The sequence below is a fragment of the Oryctolagus cuniculus genome, chromosome 7, assembly GCF_964237555.1.
Source record: "Oryctolagus cuniculus chromosome 7, mOryCun1.1, whole genome shotgun sequence".
NCBI classification, from domain to species: Eukaryota; Metazoa; Chordata; class Mammalia; order Lagomorpha; family Leporidae; genus Oryctolagus; species Oryctolagus cuniculus.
Window position 1 is genome coordinate 147,199,504 of NC_091438.1, and position 17,520 is coordinate 147,217,023.

Sequence of the window (17,520 nt, forward strand, 5' to 3'; positions counted from 1 at the left end):
CCAGGCCTGAGAGTTGAGGAAGCAATTTCTTTCATTTTAATTGGAATCCAGGACACAACAAGAAAAACACCCAAAACCACATGGAGACAGAAGACGAGACACAGCTCCTCCCCCACCGCCTCCCTGGCCTGGAGTGGGGACGAAGTCGGGGGAGACAGCTGGGGAGACTGAGCCTCAGTCCAGCCCAGCAGGCTCCAGGCCTGCGGGGGAAGAGGGTGACAGGGAGGCAGGGCCCAGCCCCCAAGTCGGAATGGCAGAGGGAGGGGCCCCGAGGGACTCCGCCTCCTCAGCAACACTCCTGCCCGGGGCAGGCGGCTGTGGCGGCAGCAGAGGCAGCAGCAGCCAGGGGCCCCGGGGCCATGCACACATTCATGACTGAGAAGCAGCTGGAGTGGCGGGAGGCAGGAGAGACACACGATTATCTGGGCAGAATCACGGGCAGGGGCCTGGGAGGGCCCCACGGGCCAAACCCTGAGGTCACAGGAGGGGGCCCAAAGCGGGGCTCTGAGTGAGGTCCTGAGTGAGTGGGTCGGCGGCCGGGCCCCTTTCTCCCGCTGCCTCCAGCCCCGCCTGCTGCCGGGGGTGCCCGTCTCCAGGGCAATGGGAGACGCAAGCAGCCCACACCCTGCCAGACAGCCGGGGGGCTGAGGCCAGGAAGCAAGGCCTGGCCAGGCCCCGGCCGCCTGCCCCAGAGGCCTGTGGGAAGAGGACAGGTCAGGGAGGGAGGGGACAGGGGCTTGACCGGCTCAGATCCGAGATGGTGCCACGCTTGCCTGCTGGGTCCCCCCGGTGCCGGAGGACTGTGCTGGAGGCCAGCGGCCAGTTAGACAGGAGGCAGCAGCTTCTCGAGAAATTCCTTCACAGCCGCCATCTCCTGGGGACAGGGAGCACGGTGAGGCTCCCGGCGGGAGGGCTGAGGGCGAGGGATGGGGCGGGAGGGGGCCCCACTGACCTGCGGGCAGGAGCTGTGCATGACACCCGGGTACGTTTTGAACTGGACCCTGGCAGGTGTGACAACGGACCGGAGCTTCTCGGCTGTCAGGGCCCCAAACCGCACGGGCACCATGGGGTCCAGCTCCCCGTGGCACTGAAGGATGGCCAGGTCCTTGGCACTGCCGTTGGCTGCCTGCGGGCCAGACGGGACTCAGCGCAAAGCCAGTGCCGCGGCACAGTCCCCGAGCCGCGGGAGGGGGGCTGTGGGTCGCTCACCTGGGGGAAGGCCCGGTGCAGAGGCAGCCAACAGCTCAGTGCCACAATGCCAGCCAGAGGATGGGGACAGGTGAGGGCCGTGTAGAGGGACAGGGCCCCGCCCTGGAGGGAGGAGAGGATGAGAGGTTAGCAGAGCACAGCCCAGCTACCCATCCCCCCCCCCCCCACGAGCCCCCCTCACCTGTGAGAAGCCTCCCAGGACGATCCGATTGGCAGGGATCCCGTTCTTCATCTCGTGCTCAATCAAGGCCTTGACTGGGGGGAGGGGCAGGACTGGGTCGGGGGGAGGCCGCGGGAGGGGTCCAGGAAGGGAGCCCGCCAGGCACTGCCCAGCCCTTCCCAGGGAGGGGCGGGGGGAGGGGACGCTCGGTGGGCAGGGACCTTACTGTTTTCTGCTGCCTTCTTGATGCCAGCCTCGTCCTCTGGGGCGTCTGGACTCAGCCCCATCAGGTCAAACCTGGGAAGCAGAGGTGTTGGCAGCCACTGGGAGACCCTGCCCGCCCCCACAGCTCCCCCAGCCCCAAACTCACCAGGAGGGCATCACCATCTTCATGTTGAGGGTCACTGGGATCCTAGGCCTGCGGAGGAAGAGCCAGGAGGCCCACCACGCTCAGCAGGGAGGAGGAAGCCACAGCAGAGAGGCAGGAGGGGGGCAGAGCCGTCCCTGGGGGCCCCTCCCAGCAGGCAGGGCCTGTGTTTGAGGTGTTGCCAGGCAACCACCACGTGGGGCTGGAGGCTGTGGCTGGGGCATCAGCCAGAGCGATGGAGACGCAGAACCCCTCACAGGGTGACGGCTTCCAGCTGGGGGTGAGTACATGGGGAGGCCCTGATCCTAGGAGGTCTCAGGTCTGAGAGACCCCAGGGCTGGGGGTCGGTGCTGGCCCCATCTGTGAGGGCTCCACAGAGCCGAGGCTGAAAACGGCACTTCCAACTGCCCTGAGATGAGTCCCAGCATGCCGCTGGGGGGAGGGCAGGCCTGGGACTGTAGGACACGCATCACCCCTTCCCGGAGGGGTCCAATCCCTCCAAAAGGACCACCCCAGCCCCGCCCTTGCCGGGGCGACACTCACGCATGGGGACAGATGTACTTGACATGAGGGAGCCGGATGGTGGAGAGGGCGTCAGCCCAGCTGTGCCTGTAGGAGGGAAGGGAGAGAAGGCACCCGTCGGGGGGGGGGGGGGACGGCAGTGCCCATCTCCCCAAGGAGCAGCCCCTCCCCACTCACTCACCCTGTGTCTCCAAGTCCATGTAAAAAAATAACCTGGAAAAGGATCAGAAATGGGGAGACAGGGAAGAATTTGCCCTTGTAGGTCGCCCAACTTCTGCACACCCCTCCCCTGCGGAGGCCCTGGGGGACCTAAGGTAGCTGCCTAAGGAGTCATTAACACGGGCCTCCGGCTCCAGGCCACTCCCTGCGCACCCCCGCCACCTCCATTTTTCCCACACCCCTCCAGCCAGCTCCCCAGCTGCCGCCACAGGAGCTGGCCATGGGACGGGCCGTGGGTAAAGGGGGATCCTTACCGCGGCCGTCTCCCGCTCAGCTCCAGACACGGTGGCGGCGTCGGTGAGCAGGGGCACAGACATGGTGTTACCACACATACACTACAGGGCTCCCTGCAGGCTGGGCCTGCATGAACGAGGGGGAGCAGTCAAGAGGCAGGCAGGGGCTGCCCCCAGCCCCCACGGCACCCAGGTTCTGTCCCAGGCACAGAGAAAAGGCAGGCAAGAAGCCCCAGGGGGAACACGAAGTTCCTCTACATCCCGGGGCTGGGAAGCAGGTGCAGCCACTCTGGGGGTTCAGACCTTGGGATCCTGGTTCTGGCCCAAGCAGGGAGCCCGAGCTTGCTGTACCCAGGCAGAGGCAGGGCAGCCCGGGCCCCCCTTGACACCCCTCAGTGTCTCCCACCACCTCTTCTCTAGATCACCAAGGTCTCCTCTGCCCTAAGCCCTAGCCCTACTGGGAAGTGCAGGGGAGAAAAATGCCAGGGGAACAGGCTTCCTCCCCACACCCCACAGCCCCATCAGCCTGCCTGGCAGTTCAGGCTGAACCATTCCCGGCGCCCCTGAAAGCGTGAGGACACTGGGCAGCCTCCCACCCCCAACTGGCGCTCCACGCCCCCCTGCGTGGGGCTACCTGCTGCTGCGGCTGTCACTGACTCGGGCTGAGCGGGCTCTGGGACTCCCAAACACACAACAGAATGTCAGCGCCGGCTGGCCCCTCCCCGCCCGCCCCGCAGCACCCCCAAACTTGCTTCCGGCGCCCCTCCCCGCCCAGGGCGCCGGCCCTCCCACCTGGCTTCCACCTGACCAGAGCGCGTCTCCGAGTGGGACCTCTGCCCTCCGACCCCGCGGCCCCTCTTCCCCTGGGAAACGCAGCCCCCCCCCCCCGCGAGATTCCCTTTCTGCTCCACTGCGGGGACTCCCACCTCTCACGAAGGGGGGCGCCTTCTCCTCGCCCTGGTATCTCCCTCCCCACGGCATGAACTTGCTTCCTGACCACTCTCCACCGTGGGAGCGTCAGCTCTGAGCCCGGGCCACCCCCTCCACACGCTGACATTTCCACCCTGCCCACAAAGGGGCTCTTCATGTTGCAGCATAGAGAAGCCCCCGCCCCACAATGGGAGCCTGCACTTCTGAAGCCCAAGTCCCTCTGCCCGCACCCTGACAGCCCCCAGCCCTGCCCCGCTCCACTCCCAGAATCCCCCAGACTGGACAGCGCCTTCGCACCCCTCCCCGCCCCCATTCCCCAGGCCGCGGCCGCCCCCGGCCGCCCCGCGCTCGGACCTCGCCCGCCCGCCCTCCACCCGCCCGCGCGCCCGCCGCTGGGGTACCTCTCTCCCCGGGGCGTTCGAGACCGCTCGGGCGAGTCTCCCCTTTCTCCCGCACAGACACACACTCTTCCCCTCGGCCGCCCCCGCCGGAACTTCCGCTCCAGTCCCGGGAACCCAGCCATCGCTCTGCCGGAAGTAGCCTGGCCGGCGGTACGGAACCCGGAAGCTCCCCAGCTAGGGGCTGCCATGTTGGAGAGGGCGGGGCCGCGTCCACCTGCAGGAGCGCAGGCGGCGTCGGGGACCCAGCTTGGCCCCGCCACCTGTGCGCCTCCCGCACGCCAGCGTTGGCGTGAGGTTTGCCAATTTTCCCCCCTCCCCGTGGGACACGCCTTACTATGCCCTTGGGTGTCACCGACCGGGTTGTGGGGTACATATGAGCAGTTTCATTGTGGCATTTAATGTACACAGGAGGATGTCCTACACATTCTCTAGCACAGGTCACTACAGTGGAACAAATTACCATCCCCCAACACACACACACACACACACACACCTCTGTGGCTAGAATCCCAGTTAGCAAACATCCTGAATACAGCATCTGTTAACTCTGGTCTCCATGTTGTAGATTTTCTGTGCATCCTCCTCACCGAGGATGAATGCCCTATGCCAGGACAAGGATGGGATCATGCACCCCGACCTCAGAAGACCTGAGGATTTATCTAGTCCTCCAGTCTCCCAAGAGGAAACAGCCCAGGGCGGGGGGGGGGGGGGGGCATAAACAGCCACCTCTAGATTCCATGGGGATGCTGCCTCTCCTGACCTGCTTCCTGGGCTGTAAAACGGCGCTAATAACCACCCTGCGCACTTCACAGCTTTGTCGTGAGGCTCTCAAATGAGGCCGTGTGAACATACTTTACACACTGTAAAATCACAGTGTGAGCCTTAATCACTCTAAAAAGGGCCGTGGGAAAATACACACAGGCCATATCAGGACAGCTGGCCGGACATGGGCACTGCTACCTCAGCGCTGCCTTCGACAAGCAATGCCTTGTGCTGTGCACAAAATGCCACCAGCATAAGCTCCAGCTGGTCCCCACTGAGTAGCCCTTTGCACTGGTAACGTGGAAGCAGGGCCCAGGGTCCACAGAAAGGCTGGAAGGGAAGCAGACACACCAAAGGACCAGTGCCTGATAGAACGTGTTAGGATCCACAAACAGGAAGTGACTCACACTTGTCCCTCAGCAGCTTGGAACTCATTGAGCCAGCTTAACCCACTCTCAGTTCTGTTCTGAACTGGAAGAAAACACAGACTTGAAAGCCCAACAAATTACGTTCCCCTGGGCCTGGATGGTTTCAAGTACTCAACAGGCCATGGAAACAGAGCCGAAAGCACCAGGACTCTGGGCGAGCAATCTTTGGGCCCAGGGGACCAGGGCAAGCCAAAGACCCCGATGTCAGGAGAAAGGGGATAAAGTGGAAGAAAACCATACAGCTGCTCCTGCACCCCTCCCCACCATCACCTGAGACACCACGGCACTTCCCACAAATCCTTCAGTGACGTCTCAAATTCAGAGACCCAGTCTCAGGGGCTGCCTATGATTTGTGCTTTCATTAAGGCTGGGCTAGTCTGCACTGAGATTTTGTTTTTCAACCTGGTTCAAGTTAAAACATACCCCTTCTTGTACCTTCAAGTTGATTCTGCAGAAACATGGAAGCTGTGGTTTAGAGTGGGCCCTTAGTGCACCGAAAACCACATTTGCATTCTGGCTGGTTTCAGGCTGCATTTCTGGCCTGGCAGGGCAGCCTTCACACAGGGGCTGCCTTACCCACAACAGCAGTGTGGGCCAATGCCTCAGACTTTTTTTTTTTTTTTTTTTTTTTTTAATTTTTTGACAGGCAGAGTAGACAGTAGAGAGAGAGACAGAGAGAAAGGTCTTCCTTTGCTGTTGGTTCACCCTCCAATGGCCGCCACGGCCAGCGCGCTGCAACCAGCGCACCGCGCTGATCTGATGGCAGGAGCCAGGTGCTTCTCCTGGTCTCCCATGGGGTGCAGGGCCCAAGCACTTGGGCCATCCTCCACTGCACTCCTGGCCACAGCAGAGAGCTGGCCTGGAAGAGGGGCAACCGGGACAGAATCCGGAGCCCTGACCGGGACTAGAACCCGGTGTGCCGGTGCCGTAAGGCGGAGGATTAGCCTAGTGAGCCGCGGCGCCGGCTCAGAGACATTTTCTAAGAGGATCAGATTCAGAATTAATTCTTGTTGCCAACTGTTCCTATTCCCCAGGGACAGGATACTGACCATCTCAGTTGCCACTTGGAGACACTGAAACCCTCTCCAACTGCCGTAGTGACTTCTGGAATTTAAGCCCGGAGTTTCAGGTCCACCTGCAGACTGAACGCACGGCACTCTGGCTCCCCCACCTTCCTTCCTTCGGATGAGCTCTGGACTCAGTTCTCCCCATTTCTGTGAATGTCACCCCCCGGACTTTCCTTTCTGAGCAGTGGGATACAGCAAACCCTACTTTCCCTTTTACACACTGTTGGGGTGGGAGTGTTGTTAGCCTGCGATACAGCATTACACTTGGCCTCTCCTGGAGAAATCATGTAGACTTGACTTCACGTGGCATTTGGATCTACCTGGTCTGAAATGACAAAAGAACAAAAAAATCTCAAAGTTCACTACAGCTGCCCATCAAATCAAAGTCTTGTGAGTACCACCAAGAAACTCAAAAGAAAATACAAACATTAAGTCTCGCGAAGATTTATTAGGAAGCTGATTAGTCACAGTAAATAAAGGCCATGAACAGAAGAACTCAAGAGATCTCCAAATTTTGGCACTGAGCTTACAACACAAGTCAGAAGCTAATAAACACTAAGGTGTTCCAAGGGGAATCTTAGCCAAGTTTCCGTCTTACTGGACCAGGTTCCCACCAACACAAAAATGACGCCCAGCTCTCCCCAGCCCACTTAGCAAGGTGGTGTGCGGGAAGGCCTCCTCCCTGAGCCATCACACAGCATCAGGGACTCCTCCCTTTCCAGCTCTAGTCACGAAGACTAAAGCTGTGTGTGACAGACAATGCCGAGCAAGGCAACTTGACAAGAATGCTGAACAATGACAGGGAGAAGGAGCAAGCAGGGATGAGTGTTTAGTTGGAGACCCTCCTGATGGTTAGAAACACGCAAATCTGAGGCTTCAGAAAGTCTCCTGCAGCTCAGGAATCACTTCCATTTAAAAAAAAAAAAAAAAATCACACAAAAATCTTGCCACAAAGCAACAAGACACTTGGGATCCCATGGCCACACTGACTGGAAAAGCAAGCGTTATCCGTGACTGCCAGATGCCACCCAGCCTAAGACCCAATTTCTGCAGGGCCCTAGAACACCACGATTATCTGTCAGCACCCACAACTCTGCGGGTGGTGTGGCGTCTTCCACAGGCCAGGTTTCTGCAGCAAGCCCGAAGACAAAGCTGGGCAGAGGCTGCGGCAGCCAGCTCTCTGGAGCCTCATCTCTGTCCTTCCCAACGGGCAGTCGCATGTCTTCACTGACACAGCGCGTCTGTGGGAGCCGTGGCCGGCCTTAGGAAATGAAGTGTGTCTGTGGGGTAACCTGATGCACCCTGTGGTCTGCGGGGTTGGCCGACGCCTCATAATTGCAGATGGTCACCTCATGTCGGCGAAGCTGCGAGGGAATTGAGAGGCTGGTCAGGGCCATGAAGAACTGTCTTTTCCTGAACCACACTCATTGGCTGTCGTCTCCATTCACGTTCGTTTCTAGAAGTCATCACCTGATCTCTCCCCTCTTCTGATAGTTTTTATCTTGAGAAGCCTACAGAGATTATCAAGGATCACCCAACATCCGTTTCCCTACTACAGTGGGGGCCCCACAAGAACTGGAACTTGTCCATCTCACTTATCACCTTATGTAAGCTGGGGCCTGCCATGGAAAGATTATCAAAACATTGAACAAAGGAAAAGAATTTGAACGTGAAAGACTGTGGATTGGTATAAATAACTTTAGCCATCTTAAAAACGTCCCTAGTCAATGAACCAGACAATATATAGTGAGGAAACAGAAAAATACAAACAGACTGGGAGAACGGATGTCTCACCTTCTCTTTCCCCCCTCCCCTTAAGCTCCCACCACCACAGCATGCAGAGAGACAGCTTCCTCTTACCTCAGTCCATTCTCCTCTCAGACCAATATAAAAGACTTTTGTTGTATCTGCTCCAAAGTTTTTTGAAATATGAATCGAGAGATGATAGACATTTGAAAAACGAGAAATTCTAGAGAATGAAAAGGAGTGAGGAGAGAAGACACAGGTTACAGTTCAACAAGCATCTCACCACCGTGGCAAACAACAATTCAGCTACACAATCTAGGTGGTAAAACCAAGGCCAATGTCAGAGCCCACTAGGGTTCTTTCTTCTCATTCGTCTCTACGGGACAAGCAATTAATTAAGCAGACATTTCCTGAGCTTCTGGCAAACCCAGCCCAAGGCAACAGGGATGGGAGGAGGAGTGAGCCCTCAAGGAGCAGGGATTTGGAAATGCTGTGCGCCCCGGCAAGGACTCCAGCACGCTGAGTGTGGACCTTCCCCGGCAACAACAAAACCAAAGAGACGCAGTGGTCATGTGTAATTCAATCTGACATAAGCTCTCTGCACAGAGGAGTTCAGGAAACATCTTTCCTAGGAGCTCACTCAGATCTGTCAATTCTCCCAGTTAACAACTCCGTGGCCTGCACTCAATTTCTGCCAAAAACTGATGGAGTCAAGGAGCAAGGCTCCTCCACTGTTTCACCTCACTTCCAGCGCTAGGATAGAAGGCTGGCTAAAAAATACAGGGCAAGCTCCGGAAGTGCCAACGCACTGCAGACTCACTGCAAGTGAGGGGCTGCCAGAAGTCGCCAAGATGGGCCCCGCACTTACTTCGTAGCATACTCTAATTCTCCTGTAAGATCCCGGTTCAGACTAAAGGTCTGGTCTGGCTCCCTCTCTGTATCATCAAACGACATCTGAGGGATGTTCTTGTACCTGAGAAAGAAAAGGGAAGAAAAGTCCAGAAATGCGTTTCAGCACACTTTTCAAAACTTCTACTGACTGCTCAACTGGCTTTGCTTCTATCAAAAGGAGATCAAATTTCGGGGTCAAGTTTTGGAAATGGCATTTTACTGGCATTACATAGAAATATCTTCGATGCAACAAGGAAAGAGCTGAGAATTGCAACATCACCCAGTGGCATCTTTAAGTGGGCTAAGATCACATGAGAAGCGATACACAAAGAGATGGCTCAGACCAGGTCACATGCAGCAAATGGAGAAAACAAGCAACTCAGCACATTCACATCAGGCAGAGGGTGTTCAATAAAACAGCTTACTCATGGGGAAAAATACATACTTTGGCAGAAACATATTAAACACAGTTAAGAGATAAGATCAGGTAACTCAACGCTCTGACATTCTTTGCGTCCCAAAATTACCCCATACACTCAGTCATCTTACAGTTCTTAAAAACACAATTTGGGGCCTTGCGTTTTGAAAGAGCACGAAAAGCTGCAAGTTTACAACAGACTTTGGAAAGTCAAGGTGAAACTACTAGAAGAAAAACGTTTTTCAAAGAAACAGCTACCCTCAGCCCACAGACGCTGAAGGACTAAGCCACACGTCTCCACCAGCCGCCAGCTCGGGGTGTTTTGTTAACACACCCAACACAGGGGGCCGGGATATCAGCTGCTGCAGAACGCGTGTAATTGAAGAAAGCAAACGTTTGCTTCAAAGTGTTTTTAGGAATGAGGCGCAGCAGATGACAGTAATAGTGACCATTTACAAGCAGCGTCATGAGAGGCAGTGAAGCACTGTAGTTAAAAACAGCGTCTCAACCAACAGAATGGGAAAATATTTGTAAATTATTAATCCAACAGGGGATTAATATCCAAAATATATCAGGAACTCAACAGCAAAAAAATAATAATCTGATTTTTTAAATGAATGAATGATCTAAGATATTTCTCAAAAGCAGACAAACAGAAGTGGGCATTATGGCACAACAGATTAAGCCACCACAAGGAACACTCACATCCCATAACAGTGCCGGTTCAAGTCCCAGCTGCTCTGCTTCTGATCCAGCTTACAGCTAATTCACCTGGGAGGCAGCAGAGGATGGCCCAAGTACAAGTACACCCTTGTAGGTGACATGAATGCAGTTCCTGATCTTGGCATTGGCCTGGCCCAGACCCGGCTGTTGCAGGCATCTGGGGAATGAACCAGTGGTTGGGAGATCTCTCTCTTCTCTATTTCTCCACTGCTCTGTTACTCTGCCTTTCCAGTAAAAATAAATAAATATTTTTTTAAGATTTTTTTTTACTTACTTGAAAGGCAGAGATACAGAGAAGAGGTGGAGAGGTGGGGGGAGGGGAGAACAGGGAAGGAGAGAGAAAGAATATAAAGGAGAATGTGAATGAATGAATTTTCCATCTGCTGGTTTACTCCCCAAATGGCTGCAAAGCCAGGAGCCAGGAGCCTCATCCTGGGATGCTGGCATCTCAGCCAGCGGCTTAACCGACTACAACACAGTGCCAGTTCTATAAATAAATCTTTAAGGGGGGGGGAGGGGAGGACTGACACTGTATCGAAGCAGGTTAAGCCACTGCCTGCAATGCTAGCAGACCATACTGGAGCACTGGCTTGAGTTTTGGCTGCTCTACTTCTGATCCAGCTCTCTGCTAATGCATCTGGAAAACAGCAGCAGTACATGGCCAAGCACTTGATCCCTGCCACCCACCCGGGAGATCCAGATGGAGTTCCAGACTCATGGCTTTGGCCTGGCCCAGACCTGGCTGTTACTGCCAACTGGAAAATGAACCAGCGAATAAATCTCTCTCCCTCTGTCTTCCAAATAAATAAAATCTTCAGAAAGAAAAAAAGTTTTAAAAGACAACAACACTCAGAAGGCTAACAGCTGTATGAAAAGATGTTTAACAGCACTAACCATCACGGAAATGCACACCAAAATCACAGTAAGATACCATCTCACTCAGTTAGAATGCTTATTACAAAAAGGACAAAAATGCTAGCAAGAATGTGGAGAAGGAGGAATTCTTAAACACTGTTAGTGGGAATGAAAATCGGTAAAACCATTATGGAAAACAGTACCGCAGTTCCTGAAAAACTAAAGATAGCACTGCCGGATGATCCAGCAGCCCCACGACTGAGGATACACGCAGAGGAAAGAAAGTCCGTGAGCTGAAGAGATCCACGCAGCTCCATCCACGACAGCCCAAGTATCCACCAATGGATGAACGGACGAGGAAATGTGGTATAAATGGGTACACACAATGGAACATCAACTTGTCCATTAAAAAAGAAGAATGAGTGCTTTACTCATTCATTTGAGAAGCAGAGAGACAGAGAGAGGGAGCAAGCTCCCATCTGCTGGTTCACTTCTCAAATCCCTGCAATGGTCCCCAAGCCGGGCAGCAGCCCCAGACAGGAGCTCAGTCCAACTCCCCCTGACAGTGGCAGGGACCCACATCCCTTGAGACATCACCACTGCCTCCCAGGGTCTTCATTAGCAGGATGCTGGAGTCGAGAGTCAGAGGCAGGAATTGAATGCAAGCACTCCAACATGGGACACAGAAATACCAACTGTTTTCTCAACAGGAAGGCCGAACATCACCCTGAAGCCCTGTTATTTGCCACAACATGGACTCTGGAGGATACTATGTTAAGTAAAACAAGTCAGGCACAGAAATACAAATGTTGCATGTTGTCACCCTTATGTGGAAGCCAAGAAAGTAGATCTCATGTTACATATGGCTAGAAGGGGGGTTAGAGAGAAGATAGTAAAGGGGTACAGGGGTACAGCTGAATGGCAGAAATTATTTCTCATGTTCTATAGCCAGGATTTTGCATATACCCAACACTAAGAAGTGATAAATGTCTAAAGTGACAAATACGCCAATTATCCTGATTTGATTACACAGAGTATACAAATATGAAATAGAACAATGTATCCACAAAATGTACAATTATTATCCATTAAAACTATAAAATAGGGAGTTGGCCTTGTGGTGCAGCAAATTAAACTGCTGCCTTCGACCCCAGCATCCCGTATGAACACTGGTTCAAATCCTGACTGTTCCACTTCTGATCCAGCTCATTGCTAATGCACCTGGGAAAGCAGCTAAGACAACCCAGCTGCTGTGGCCGTTTGGGGAGTGAAGCAGTGGATAGAAGATCTTTCTCTCTCTCTCTCTCTCCTCTTTCTCTAACTTTGCCTTTTAAATAAATAAATAATTTACAAAAACTAACTATAACAGGGGCCAGCGCTGTGGCATAGCAACAGTCCCAGCTGCTCCACTTCCAATCCAGCTCTATGTTATGGCCTGGGAAAGCAATGGAAAATGGTCCAAGTCCTTGAACCCCTGCACCCATATGGGAGAACCGGAAGAAGCTGCTGGCTTAGGATTAGTGCATCCCCAGCTGTTGCAGCCAACTGGGGAGTGAACCAGTGGATGGAAGACACTCCCCCCTCTGCCTCTCCTTCTCTCTGTGTGTAACTCTTTCAAATAAATAAATAAATCCTTTTTTTTCCCAACAACTACAATATAGAAAAAAATAAATAAGCAATATCTTTGGAGCTAGACTTCCAAGGTTTAAAACCTGGCTGTCATTTACCAATTGTATAATCTGGGACAAGTGATTTAACTTCTATGTCTTGGTTTCCTCGGCTATAAAATGGGTGAGTGACAGTACATACTCCATACAGTTGATATGGAAATTAAAACTGAATAGAGGCCGGTGCCGCAGCTCACTAGGCTAATCCTCCACCTTGTGGTGCCGGCACACCAGGTTCTAGTCCCGGTCAGGGCGCCGGATTCTGTCCCGGTTGCCCCTCTTCCAGGCCAGCTCTCTGCTGTGGCCCAGGAGTGCAGTGGAGGATGGCCCAAGTGCTTGGGCCCTGCACCCCATGGGAGACCAGGAGAAGTACCTGGCTCCTGCCATCGGATCAGCGCGGTGCACCAGCCACAGCAGCCATTGGAGGGTGAACCAACGGCAAGAAGAAGACCTTTCTCTCTGTCTCTCTCTCTCACTGTCCACTCTGCCTGTCAAAAAAAAAAAAAAAAAAACTGAATAGAGGGGCCAGTGCTGTGGGGTAGCTTATTAAGCCACTGCCTGCAGTGCCAGCATCCCATATGGGTGCCAGTTCAAGTCCTGGCTGCTCCACTTCTGACCCAGCTCCCCGCTAACGTGCCTGGTACACCCATGTGGGAAACCCGGATGAAGCTCCTGCCTTCAGTTTGGCCCAGCCCTCGCCATTGTAGTCATCTGAGAGTGAATCAGTGGATGGACAACTTTTCTCTCACTGCCTCTCCATAACTCCACCTTTCAAATAAAAAAAATAAACTGCATAGAATCTAAGAGATGTACATATTTAAATTTTTGTTACTGTGGAAAATTTCAAATATACACAAAAGAGAATACAATGAATCTCTATAGATTTGTAATTCATCTTCAATAATCAACAATTTTGCCAGTTTTACCCATTACCTCTACTTGGTTTGTGCTTAAGGGACTTGGGCCATCTCCTCCTGCTTTTCTAGGAATATTAGCAGGGAGTTGGGTGAGAAGTAGAGCAGCCAGGACTCGAACAGGCACCCATATGGGATGGGCACTGAAGGCGGCAGCTTAACCTATTGTGCCACAGCACAGGCCCCAAAGAGGTATTTTTTATTTATTAATTAATTTTTTATTAATTATACATAAAATGATGCATCTTATAATCAATGACATCTTAGATTCAATAAAAGCATAACATATGTAGTGTATAAGAACTGATGGTTGTGTAAGTATTTTTATCTGCTCACCCAAAACTGGGCATTTTCAATGATTCAGACCTATTTTAAGCTCTTCCCATGTTCTCTCATTTAAGTCCCTTATAAGGTACTTACTATTCTTTTTTTTTTTTTTTCAAAGATTTATTTTTTTCTTTATTTGAAAGGCAGAGCTAGAGAGAGAGGTAAAGACAGAGAGAGAGAAAGATTTTCCATTTGCTGGTTCACTCCCCGATGGCTGCCAACAATCGGGGCTGGGCCAGACTCAAGCCAGGAGGCTCTTCTGTGTCTCCCACATGGGTGCAGGGGCCCAGGAGCACTATCAGGGAGCTGGACCGGAAGTGGAGCATCTAGGACTTGAAGCGGTGCCCATATGGGATGCCGGCGCTGGAGGCCAGGGCTTTAACCCACTGCACAGACTCTTTTTTTTTTCCCTTCAAACATTTACTTATTTATTTGAAAGGAAGATTTACAGAGAGAGAGAGAGAGAGAGAGAGATGTTCCATCTGGTTTACTCCCCAAATAGCCGCAATGGTTGGAGCTGGGCCAGGCCGAAGCCGGGAACCTGAAACTCCATTTGGATCACCGGCATGGGTGGCAGAACTCAAGTACTTGGGTCATCCTCCACTGCTTTCCCAGGTACATTAGCAGGGAGCTGTATCAGAAGTGGAACAGCCAGGACTTGAACTGGTGCTTGTACGGCACACCAGTATTGCAGATGGAGGCTTAACTCAGTGTGCAACACCAGCCCCACTACTCCTATTTTAAACACCAGACAATCAGGGCCTAGAAAAGAAAATCTGACAATGTCATGCAGCTAGCAAGCGTACGGCAGGATTCTGCACCCCGTTTCCTCCAGAGCCGGCACTCTTAATCACCCCACCGCGTGGGAAGCCAGTCCTCAGCGGACAGTCCACCTCCTCAGTAACTGATCTCCAAAAGCGTCAAACACGCCGCACACCGAGAAGAACATTCCAAGACCTTCGGTGGATGCTGCAAATCATGGAGAGTACTAGATCCTATATATATGCACACACAAGCTTTTTTCCTATACACATATACCTGCAATAAAGACTAATTTACAAATGGAGGCACAGTAAGACATTAACACCAATAACTTACTACAGATCTTAGCAACTGCAGCCTACAAGTGACTTTCTTTCCTCGTGAAGTCATGAATTTTCACGTTTTCACTCCAAGGAAACACTGTATGGCTTCTCTTGGTAAATCCCGATTGGCAGCATCACCACCCTCGTTCCTCTGGACACTTATCGAGTGAAACAGGCACTGCGACGCCGCGACAGCGTGACAGCCACTGATAACCACGCTGGCCACGATGTGACTCAGGCGCAGGTGCACACGGTGCGGCCACAGCCAGGGCAGAGGACCTGAGGGTTCACCACGTTCCCCAGCGCGGTGCACCTGAAACCTCCGGAACTGCCCATTCCCAGAATGCTGTGTTCACTGCATCAAGCTGCCGCTGACCGCGTGTATCTCAAACCAGACGGTGAGATCACGGACAAGGAGCTGCTCTACGTGATGTTTTAATTCACGTTTTAACACTCAAACATAGCATCTACCTCTGGTCACTAAGGTTGGTCCATCTATCAGGTGACTTTTTGTCTGTGAAGTTCTGAGGTTTGTTCCTCCAACACCCAAAGGCTAGTTCTCGTCTTCTTTGAGGAAGGCGAGCTCGAGTGAGGTCGGTCTGTGCTCTGGGGGCAACAGACCCGGCGTTGCCAGCAGGTACACAGAACGTCGCTCACTGAAGGCCACACAAACGCAGATGGAAAACCCCGCGTCAATGAACCCACACACACATTACTGCACGACACAGCACAGGGAAATCCTGAGGCTACCCCGGAGCGAGGAACCCATGAAGATCAGCTGAGACCTGCGCAAGGCCACCAAGAGCCGGCATTTACGGGAGGCTCCCACAGCGGGCGCTCAGGAGAGAGAGACGCTGCTGGCCCTCAAGATGCCGAATCTGAGAATGTCGTTAATTCAGGAAGAGATAAGTGGACAAGACATAATCAAAGGGGAACATTAAACCCGCTAAGAACACTGGCTCTGAACTAAAGTGTCACCCAAGAGAGGACGCTCGGGTTCTCGCGGGCCACTTACAGTCTCATCTCTGAGGGGTGTGAGTCATCGTCCTCTCCCATGATGATGATGCCTTTGAGCTTGACGTTCCCAGTGAATCTGCCAGAACCGAGAGAGAAGGTTGTCAGCCTGCTGGGCCGGGGGCCCTGGGCAAGCCCCTTCCCCCACCGGCTGGCCACTCACTCATCTCTCTCACTCCTACTGGGTAAATTCTAAGAGCCCGGCTACCTCCGGCTTTCCCTGGACTGTTCAACAAGTTCATCCGTCGCCAGTCCGCACCAAGAGACCCGCATGCTTTCCTCCTCAAGCCCACCCGAGCAATTCACCCCACTCCCGGACACGGACGTGGGCCCTGGACACCACCAACCTCTCCATCCGAGGAGGCGACTGGGTCCAGCCTGCTCAGCCTGAAGCAGGCACCACGGAGATACTTACGGAATATTAAACAGCAGCTCTTCGTCGGCATCGCTCTCAACAAACTGGAGGGGCGGGGAGGAGGGAGGAGAAAGCAACAGATATTCGCTGAGAACCTCCCATTTCAGGCGTCTCCCACCCTGTTGCACAGCCGGAATGCAGCGCGGGAGAGTCCGTGGTCTTCCAGGCCGAGGAGGCCGAGCCACAGGTGCTAACAGCTACAGACCATGCCATCGAGAGGCGCCCAGTGGGAGAATCTCCAGGACCAACCAATCAGCGCGCCTTTTCCCGGGCCTGGGGCTGCACGCCTCTCCGACGGCTCTCGCAGGGGCCTGGGCCCCACAGTGGCTCTGGGTGGGGAACACCCAGATGATAAGCTCAAGCAAGCGGCCGTGGGGCCAACGGTCAAACGGCAGGAGGGTGGTCCCCGCGGCAGCTCTTCCTATCGGCCAGCGCCAGGCTGCGCCAAGCCGAAGCGCCCCTTCCCCTCGCTAGCCTTCCGTGGTCCCTGTCTGCGACATGGGGAGACGCAGCCCTGGGCGCCTCCCCGAGGGCTGGCAGGGGCCGGGCACCACAAGGCGCCGGGCAACCAGGCCGTCGCTATTTTGAACACCGGGAATGGGGCTCAGGGAGCAGACCTGGGGGGCCCGCCCGCCCCGGGCCCACCTTGGAGCGGTCGGTCCGCTCCTCCCAGGGCTTGAAGACGCCGCGGCCGCTGCCCTCGCGGCTCTCGTTGAGACACTGCAGCCGCTCCAGGTCGATGCGCAAGTACAGGCCGTAGGCCAGGCCGCGCTGCTCAGGTGGCTCCTCTCGTTCGGCCGCGCACCGACAGCCGCCCCCGCCGTGGCTGTGGCCGTGAGACATGGCGACGCCGCCGGCCGCTCGGCTCGCTAGCTCCGCTCCGCTCCGCTCCGGCCGCCAAGCGCGCCGCCTCCGCCGCGTCGTAAAAGGCGCCCCTGTGCGACGCATGCGCCCAGTGGAGTGGGCGGCGCTTGGAGGGGCTGGGCGTTTGGGAGACGCCCTCTAGGTCTCGGTTCGTGTTGACTCTTTCCGCGCCGGATAGACGCGCGCTGCTGCTGTCTCGGCCTCGCGGTTTCCGATACTGAAGGGCGGAGAGAGCCAGCGGGTGTTCCCAGCGATCGGTGGGGGAAGCCACAGGCTGTGCTGCCTTCTCTGGCCACCACGCTG

General features: G+C 54.4%; 2 protein-coding genes across 3 annotated transcripts; both read right to left on the minus strand.

The window, feature by feature from the left end:
- Positions 1-13: 13 nt before the first annotated feature.
- On the minus strand, positions 14-4,177 carry LYPLA2 (lysophospholipase 2). 2 transcript variants are annotated; one of them, XM_002715982.5, is made up of 10 exons: positions 4,042-4,177; positions 2,732-2,837; positions 2,440-2,471; positions 2,280-2,345; positions 1,740-1,787; positions 1,596-1,666; positions 1,391-1,464; positions 1,210-1,311; positions 953-1,126; positions 14-874 (listed from the first exon to the last, which is right to left on the minus strand). In XM_002715982.5, exons 2-10 carry the CDS (start codon positions 2,807-2,809, stop codon positions 824-826), a joined length of 696 nt encoding a protein of 231 aa, XP_002716028.1. In that variant the 5' UTR covers positions 2,810-2,837; positions 4,042-4,177; the 3' UTR covers positions 14-823. The 2 variants fall into 2 exon arrangements, with proteins under 2 accessions (XP_002716028.1, XP_051712663.1); XM_051856703.2 differs by lacking the exon at positions 4,042-4,177 and adding an exon at positions 3,345-3,421.
- A 2,549-nt stretch (positions 4,178-6,726) lies between these two features.
- On the minus strand, positions 6,727-17,304 carry PITHD1 (PITH domain containing 1). Its single transcript, XM_002715983.5, has 6 exons — positions 16,999-17,304; positions 16,354-16,397; positions 15,940-16,017; positions 8,913-9,017; positions 8,159-8,267; positions 6,727-7,662 (listed from the first exon to the last, which is right to left on the minus strand). Exons 1-6 carry the CDS (start codon positions 17,299-17,301, stop codon positions 7,561-7,563), a joined length of 741 nt encoding a protein of 246 aa, XP_002716029.4. The 5' UTR covers positions 17,302-17,304; the 3' UTR covers positions 6,727-7,560.
- Between the last annotated feature and the right edge of the window lie 216 nt (positions 17,305-17,520).

Bases quoted from the DNA above. Each gene is read 5' to 3' on its own strand.
- LYPLA2 (XM_002715982.5), bottom strand. From the start codon at position 2,809: ATGTGTGGTAACACCATGTCTGTGCCCCTGCTCACCGACGCCGCCACC. The intron at 1,312-1,390 runs GTGAGGGGGGCT...TCCTCCCTCCAG, and splicing joins TCCTGGGAGGCTTCTCACAG to GGCGGGGCCCTGTCCCTCTA. The intron at 875-952 runs GTCAGTGGGGCC...CCCTGTCCCCAG, and splicing joins TGCACAGCTCCTGCCCGCAG to GAGATGGCGGCTGTGAAGGA.
- PITHD1 (XM_002715983.5), bottom strand. From the start codon at position 17,301: ATGCGTCGCACAGGGGCGCCTTTTACGACGCGGCGGAGGCGGCGCGCT. The intron at 16,398-16,998 runs GTGGGCCCGGGG...CCGCCCCTCCAG, and splicing joins AGCGGACCGACCGCTCCAAG to TTTGTTGAGAGCGATGCCGA. The intron at 9,018-15,939 runs GTAAGTGGCCCG...TTTCTTTCTCAG, and splicing joins CACCCCTCAGAGATGAGACT to GTACAAGAACATCCCTCAGA.